The sequence below is a fragment of the Lipotes vexillifer genome, unplaced genomic scaffold (genome assembly GCF_000442215.2).
Source record: "Lipotes vexillifer unplaced genomic scaffold, Lipotes_vexillifer_v1.1 scaffold451, whole genome shotgun sequence".
In the NCBI taxonomy this organism is placed as follows: domain Eukaryota; kingdom Metazoa; phylum Chordata; class Mammalia; order Artiodactyla; family Lipotidae; genus Lipotes; species Lipotes vexillifer.
The window spans coordinates 1,965,514-1,973,865 of NW_006795989.1; the positions used below are offsets into that span (position 1 = coordinate 1,965,514).

General features: G+C 30.7%; 1 protein-coding gene across 1 annotated transcript in view; it reads left to right on the forward strand.

Annotated features, from left to right (window-relative positions):
• LOC103081908 (coiled-coil domain-containing protein 73-like) overlaps positions 1–8,352 on the forward strand; it is a gene marked incomplete at its 3' end in the record, with an annotated part of 63,702 nt that overhangs the window by 40,767 nt on the left and 14,583 nt on the right. The window contains exons 6-8 of the mRNA XM_007468093.1: positions 803–841; positions 6,498–6,633; positions 6,876–6,955. Of these exons, the coding sequence (XP_007468155.1) occupies positions 803–841; positions 6,498–6,633; positions 6,876–6,955 (255 nt within the window). The remainder of the gene's footprint in view (positions 1–802; positions 842–6,497; positions 6,634–6,875; positions 6,956–8,352) is intronic.

Genomic DNA, 8,352 nt, shown 5'->3' on the forward strand with positions numbered 1-8,352 from the left:
GGTACAACATGTTTATTTCAGAATTCTTTCATAGAACTGGAAACTCGGTAAATCTACAAAGATGAGAGTGATTTGATAAACTGTGGTATAGAGTTAGTGGAATACTGTGTAGCCATTAAAAACTTGTGTTGTAGATTAATTTGTAATATAAAAGTGTTTGCTATATATTAAATAAAAATAGGTTACAAAATAGTACATGTATTATTATTCTACCCCCTACTGACTCTCTTTTAAAGTATAAATACATAGAAAAATATCTGGAAGTACCATGGTATTAATGATGGTTATTTCTGGGTTGTGAGATGGTTTGTTTAAGACAATGTTTTTCCCCATGCTTATCTATTTTATCAAAATTTGTTCAACGAAGAGCTAATATTAAGTAGCAGACTCTCCTAGAGTTTTCTTGCTGTCCTTCTTGCTTTATTTTTCTTCATAGTAGTTGTCACTCTGTAACTTCTATACTTTTTACTTATATTTAATTGTCTGTCTACCACCACCCCCACTAGACAGAGAGCTTGTTACAGGCAGGGACTTTGTTCATTGTTGTATCCCAGGATCCTAGGAAAATGGCTGGCATATAGTAGGTGCTCCATAAATATGTGTTGAATAAATAAATAAATGTATTGTTTTTGTTATAGGGAATAAAGTTATGGTAAGTAACATTTTGAAAAAGTGTCATTGGAAAAAAGTGCATATAAGATACACATCACATTATATAACATACAATTTTAATATCAGAAGGAATTTATAACAAATAACTAAAAAGTTTTCATGAGATTTTTTTCCCCTTATTTTTTTCAAGGTTTCTAAATATTCTTTACAGAAGAAAGTGAGTGAAATGGTAAGGAAATTTCAAAATATACACCCACCCCAGATTAGTACATAATGTGCACAGTATTTTTGTCAATATTAATGTGACATTTATTGTAAAAAAAATGTTGAAACTGGATATTAATATCCCCTTTAAAGGACTGAATTACAATTTCAGATATAGCTTAAATGCATTTATTTCACAAATTTATTTCTAGATAGTGTTTACATGTTATAAAATAAATTTAACACAGTTCCCAAATTATTGGTAGAGGTCTTATATGAAAATTGAACAACAAAGAAGTGAAAACAACAGAATTCTGAAACCCCTTACTTTAATGATGTCTTTTCTAGGTATTTGTGTAAACACATAGTTATTACTTTTAGCCTGAAAAATTGAAATAATATGAAGTAGCATTTGAATACTACACTTGGGATATGGTACTCATCCTTTATCATTCAACAAGTGTTAATTTGTTGTGCATTCCTCTTCTGTAGTATATTAAAATTAATATTTACATTTTTACAGCATAACATTTTATGAAATATTTGCTTTGATATTCTATCTTTCTATCCCTGTTTGATTCAGAAGAATTTTTTTCTCTGTATTTTTGATTGAGCAAAATTCTCCCATATCCACTTAATCTTCAGAGGGCTTCTTGGGTGGGTTTATGCTATTTCGTTCTTCCTTCTTTGGAGCAGACTGTAAGGCAAGTAAAAATAATTTTTGAGTAAAGTTTATGTATTATATCTATGAGAAGTAAGAAATGAGAGATCATTCCTTATGACGTTAAATACAAAAATATAAAATAAGTATTTTGCTTCTTGAAATGTTTTGGTGTGTTAGAAAATAAAAGAGCCATAGAAAGATTGCTAAGCTTGATTGAATAAAAGATGTGAAAATTCTGTCACTGTTCAACTGGAAACACTACAGATAATATTGTCAGACTATTTTAAACTATGATTTTAATTAAGGAGCTGAAAAACTAGATTCTGGTTTAGCTTTAAGTACCATGACATTTGTACTGAAAGTCATCTTCAACGCTGCAGTGGTTTTACACAAAATATAGTGAAATTGAATTATGTACCCTCTGACCTGGGAGATAAGGCTACAAGTTAAAAGATCAAAGGCAACATAAAATGTGTTTTATTTTATTCCACTTTAAAATTTCATCAAACAGATACTTATAATCTTAAAAAAACATGGAAACATGCAATATACTTTTGATAGTTTCTGGTCACTTTTGAACATTTTGTTAATGTGAATTTAAGACTCTTAAGAACCTACTAAAATTTGAATTATAGTTATATTTTTTCTGACAGTTCAAAGCATTAAATAAATCACTTTACATTAAAATAATTTTATATATTGATAGATATACAATATTTCATACCAATTTTGGCAGAATATTATGTATATTTTAGATGATGGATTTAAAAGTTAAAAATAAACCTTTTTCTAAACATTCTTACATTATTCGTTTTACATTATTCTTATATAATTCAGGTGACCTTTTCTTTATTCAAAGTACTAAACAGTATTCAGTAATCCAGTTAATTCTATTCAAATCAGCACATTATCCTTTTATATTGATATTATTTGACTATGTGCAAGACATGAAACAAGATGGTCACTTGTGCCAAGGCAGGACTTTGGGGAGCAATTGATAAGTGTCCCAAAAGAAATAATTTTAAAAATAGTATTAAGACACTTTTAAACAAGTTCATGATTTCCTATAGGCAAGCTCTTAACTACTAATAAATTTCTGTCTTGTGGGGATTCAGTAAGGTGATTTTCATGTAGAGGTGGTATGTCTCTAGATAAATTAACACAATTATGAATGGAAAGATTCATCTATCTCTAAAAGTACCAAGATCTTCTCTTGAACAAATGATCACATTGATCATTACCAATAAAACAAATGCAACTAAATATGATAAAAATAAGCTATAGAACATCAAATTAATTGATTTGGTCATTGATGGAAATCTTTCCTGCTTTGTTCCCATAATTACTGTATAGGTGACTATGTTGTGTAACTGAGTTGCCAATAGAGCTTAACGAACAAAATAAAAATTTATCCAACCATCTCTTAGTTATAGTTTCTTTTTTGTATATCACTTTCCTTTAAAGAAAAGACTTACAAGAAGAATTTATTTTGTCTTTATTGAATTAAAACAATTTTTCAGTATTGAAGGTTTTGATGAGATTTGGATTTACCACATATTTTCTTTCAGAGTAGAATATTTTTAGACTAAAGACTTGTCTGGAAGTAATCTTCATGATTATAATAATTATATACATCTGTACACATAAAATATGTAACTTTAGTTTTTTTAAGTAGTATATACCTAATGTTGTGACTAAAAAGGTGAAAGTATCAATATCCTAAGAAAGATGCCATGGGTTTTTAAAAAGTGAGTTTTATAATCCATTGATTTATTTTGGGTTTATATTGAAGAAATTAAAAGGTAAGTTGCAAAAATAGAAATGAGGAATATATGCAGTTTGTTTGGGGGTTTTGAATCTTTTTCTCTACAATTTACTTATAACAAACTAATTGTTTTAAGGGAAATTAATTTTATCTCCAGAAGTTTTCAAATCAGTCTCTATAAGGAAATAAGAAATGAGGGAAATGAGCAGCTATGGCTTTTATTAGTAAGCATAGTTCTAAAAAGTTGGGTGTAAATGTTATTTTTAAATTATTCCTATTTTAAATGCCTTAAGAGGCTTTTAAGTAAACTTTTAGACCACACACACTTGTAATTATGCATGTGCTGTCTTTCTCTAATCTTGATTTTCAAAGATTGAAATTGTTTAAAATGAGGTACATATGTATTTGGAAAGCAGGCAATCCTGGTATTATTTTGTTGACAGTCTTTGCATTTAGTAGTAAAAATGTATGAAAGAGAAAATAACTTGTCCCAATTCAGAGAGGTAAAAAGAACAAAAACACTACATACTTAGCCATTTCTTAGTCATTGCAATAAAATAATCTTTATTATGCTATAGTATGTAATGTTAAAGTTATAATAACACCATCAATTTAGTTGTATTATTCTTTATAATGTTCTTAGCTTTCTCAGGCAGGTGTTACCAATCTGCTTTTTGTTGTTGCTTCCCAAAGAATTTAAACTATTTGCTGACAGTCATGCAGTTAGTGGCAAGCTGCCCTCTTCATCTCATTATCAAAACTAAATCAGGGCAGCCAAGTAGGTTTATATGTGAACAGTCGCATATAGGCCTGTATGAGCTAATGAGCTGTAGGTGCCCATTGTGATTTAAACGTCTTTATAGCATTTATCATGGCCATTGTATAGACTAATGTATTTGAAAATCAGAATTGTATCATGCAAACAAATGAAACTGCATTTTAATTCAACTTTGGCTTCAAGCAAAGGATGTTGGGATAGAGTATGTTACAAACTAATCTAATATGTACAGAGCTCTATGTATGTAGAGAATACATATGAACTCACTTTGATCTTTGCTGCATTTTTACTTACCGGGATTAGTTAACCTTTGCAGACATTGACAGTATTAATGTGTATTAATATGTAGTAGATGCTATTCTCATTAAAGGCTATCTAAAAATTGATTTGACTTGAAAAATTGAAAGAATTCCTTGAACTGAAAAAAATGTCTTTAGACCAATTTTTAGTGAAATTGTATTGGGTTTCTACACATCTCCTGAAAGGAGTATAATTCTCCAGAGAATTAAGTGGTATTTGAGAGAAACAGAATACGGGTCATTATTGTTCATTGTTTAGTTATTGATAATAGTGACTACCCAGGTAAGCATAAGATCTCAGGGGTAAGTGCACTTGTCAACTTGTTTGAATTTATAACTGATGCATGCTTAATTCAAATGACTAAGTAGTGAATTTGAAAAGCCCATAGAAGTGCATGAGAAAAATTTAACTCATCTTTCATAACCGTTGCCAGTGTACTTATCACTTCGCTTAAAATTGTTTAAAAAAATCTTTGAAAAAGTTAAGATTTTCACCAGATTTGCCAAGTTAATATAGTTAGGTACAACTTAAATTATGATGTGTGTTCCTTATTAATATTAGAGAGGGCTATTCTTAGTCCGAATAAAAATTAGGCTATTGAAGGCGCTTTTATCATTTAAGGAATAGTAATAACAAAACATTATATTGTACTTGGTATGTGATAGGCTCTGTTCTTAGTGCTCTGTAGGCATTAATTTGTCTTATCTTCACAACAACCCTATGAGGGAGATACTGGTATAATCTCTATTTTAAAGACAGGGTAGATAATTTTCCTGAGGTCACACAGCAACTAAATTACAGAGGCAAGATTTAAACATAGGCAGAATAGCTTTTGACCACTCTACAATACTGCCTGTACTTTGGTGTTAAGCAGTACAAAATGGCTCTGGTTAACTTATGCAAAAGGAAATTTAGTGGAGACACTTGCAATCAATCAGAGAGTCAAGAATGGTTTTGAAAATGAACAGGGACTAGGTTAATTCCAGGGTTTGAGAAGCAGGATGTAGGAACCCAGGACAGAGGAGGTCTCATATCAGTCTGGATAGGATCACCACTGAAGTTCTTTAGCTTTATAAGTCTCTTTTGCTCAAGATTCAAATTCCAAGAATGTAGAAATCAATTGGTTTATTTGGAGTAATATGCCCTATACTTGACTAGGGGAGAATAGGACCCCTGAATTTGGTTGAATTTAGATTGCAGTGAAGAAGTATTTCAAGGAAATACTTGAAAATGTGTTACTTTTGGGTAAGAGAAATAGATGCTGTCCAGGCAAATGTAACAAATTGCCACTGTCAGAACTCTATGAGACAACAGTTCATTCAGAAAGTAATTACTGAGTGCCTATTGATGGGAGTTCACTGTTCTTTGTTCATCCTCTCTCAGTAGAAATTGACGTGTGTGGCAGAAATGAATGAAAGTTGTGAAATCAACGATTCTGCTAATGCCAAAATAAAAACTTTTGAAGAGTGTTATTGATTCTGTTAACATAATATTTCTTTAAAAAATTTTAAGTCATTTTTCTAAGTATGGTAAAACAAGCTCCTTTAGCTGAAAGCAGTGAAGGCCCATATTATATTATATATAAGGTCCAATTTTTACCAACTGTGTCTCCTAGCTTAAGTAGTTTCTGCTATACTATATTGTCTCCCTATCACTGATAGATATTGTTCTCATTGTTCCAGTTTTTAATACAGTGAGAAGGTGCTATATTCATTAATATTAATCTCAGAAAATTTATCTGAGTTTTGATAATGTACATTATGATTATGCCAGTATTTAGAGAAAAAAAATTATTTCCTAAATTATCAGGAGTATTGCTTTAATAATATTCCCCTCACTTTGCTTAGTGCTGTACTGGACTAATTAACTTTTCGGTAAATAAAACAACCAATTGATTTTGAAAAAGGAATTGTAAACAAGGAAAATATAACCTTAAGTGACTATTTTGTTACAGGAAAAAAAAAATGCTTTAATTTTATCTAGATTTAGAACCTAACTAATATTTCCTCCCTAAGGTGTACTCAGAGAGTACTTTTTCATGACATACTTATGTTAATAACAACAGTTATTAAAAACAATAAATTGTTATGTATGTTTAATAAATATGTGTGTATATATATATATGTATGTATGTGTTATATATGTATAACATTTAAAATAACTCTTCAAAATAGGAACAAAAAGTCCAGTTACATTTTCTGGCTAAAGAAGATCATCAGAAGCAACTGAATGAAATTGAGAAATACTATGCTACAATAACAGGTCAATTTGGATTAGTAAAAGAGAATCATGAAAAGTTAGAGCAAAATGGTAGGTGCTATCGCATTTAAACTTAACATATTTAAGAGGAAATGTTTAAATAGACTTATTTATAATGAAGAAATTGAACTTATCTGATACTGGTAATAGTAAATGGCAGTTTAATTAATATTATTAAATTCAGTAATAATTATATATATTGCATTGAGGCTATTTTCCTTGTCCATGTTAGTAATATTTCCTTAAAATGTACAATGAATATAATGTTTTCCTAAGTGTCTTTCATGTTACAGTACAAGAAGCAATACAGTTAAACAAAAGACTTTCAGCTTTAAATAAAAAACAAGAATCTGAAATACGCAGTTTAAAGAAGGTATGATTGATATAGTTTATTGTATTATATAAAACTAGTTTTATGAAATAATACCAGAAAAGTTGGGTGGGTTTTTTTTGTATAAAGATAAATGAAATGTTTTAAATACAGATTTATAAACTTTGAGTTATGATTTCAATAAATGCAATGAATGAATTTGTTCTAACCCATTCAAAATATTGTTTCTTTGACTTGTGACCAGTGGCATGCATTTTTATGGTGATATGAATAACCAATAAGCATTCACTATATGTTAATCTCATTAGCACCATTCATTCATTCATTCAACTTTTGAGTGCCTCTGTGTGCCAGGTACTATATGGCACTTAGGGTACAGGTATGAAGAAAATGAAACATGTTTCTGCTTTTTTGAGTTATAGTCCAATGGAGGAGTTACATATAAAACCGTCACACAGATCAAATAAGTTAAAACTGTTATAAGTGATATGAAGAAAAAGTAGAGGATGTGATGACATTATCATAGGTGACTTCATTACATTGGGGGTAAAGTGGTGGGGGAGGGAAGAGGATGATGTTTCAGGCAAGGGAACAGCAAAAGCCTTGAGACAGGAAAGAGTTTAATATATATGAGGAACAAGAAAAAGTCTGGTATGGCTGGAGCATTTTGAGTGAAGGAGTGCATTGGATATTTATTGGTAGCTTACTGAGCATCAATATCCCCTTTCTCCTTCCTAAACTTATCCAGAGTTTTGTTTTGATGCCTCCAGCTTTAGAGAGGAGCCCTAAATTGGCACAAGGCCATAAACATATTTCATTACTCTAGCCACAGTCTTTGGCTCAGGAGTGGATAAATGACCTTACCCAGTGGTTATAAACCAGGAAGAATGTAACTCCTACTGGGGCTGGCAGTCATCCTACGATCATGAGAAGCTAAAAAGGAGGAACTTGAAATGTGGATGCCAAATTGCTGTGATATAAAGAAACCTGTTCTTTGATGACACTTTTGAGTTCCTGAATGGATCAACCCTGCACTTGCCCTGCCTCTAGACTTTTCAGTTATGTGAGCCAGTAAATCCGCATTATTATTTAAGCCAGTTTCCATAGGGCCAGTTTAATTTTCCATTATTTGCAACTAAAAATATCCCCTCTGATAACAGGGGAGAACGGTATGAGAGCAAGGTGAAGTAGGCAAAGCCTTGTTCTTTCTACAGAGAATGACTTATTTCCTTTTTCTAATCTTTTCAAAGCCCCAACTGAAAAAATACCACTTTGGACCACCTCCTTATCCCTGAGAGAATTAAGTACCTGTCTTTACTGACACTGAATAAATGCTTTGAAACAACATTTACTGAGTGTCACTTAAATATCTTTGATTTTCTAAAATTTGAATATGATATGCCTGGGTTTAATTTTTTTTTTTTTTTTTTTTAATGTGG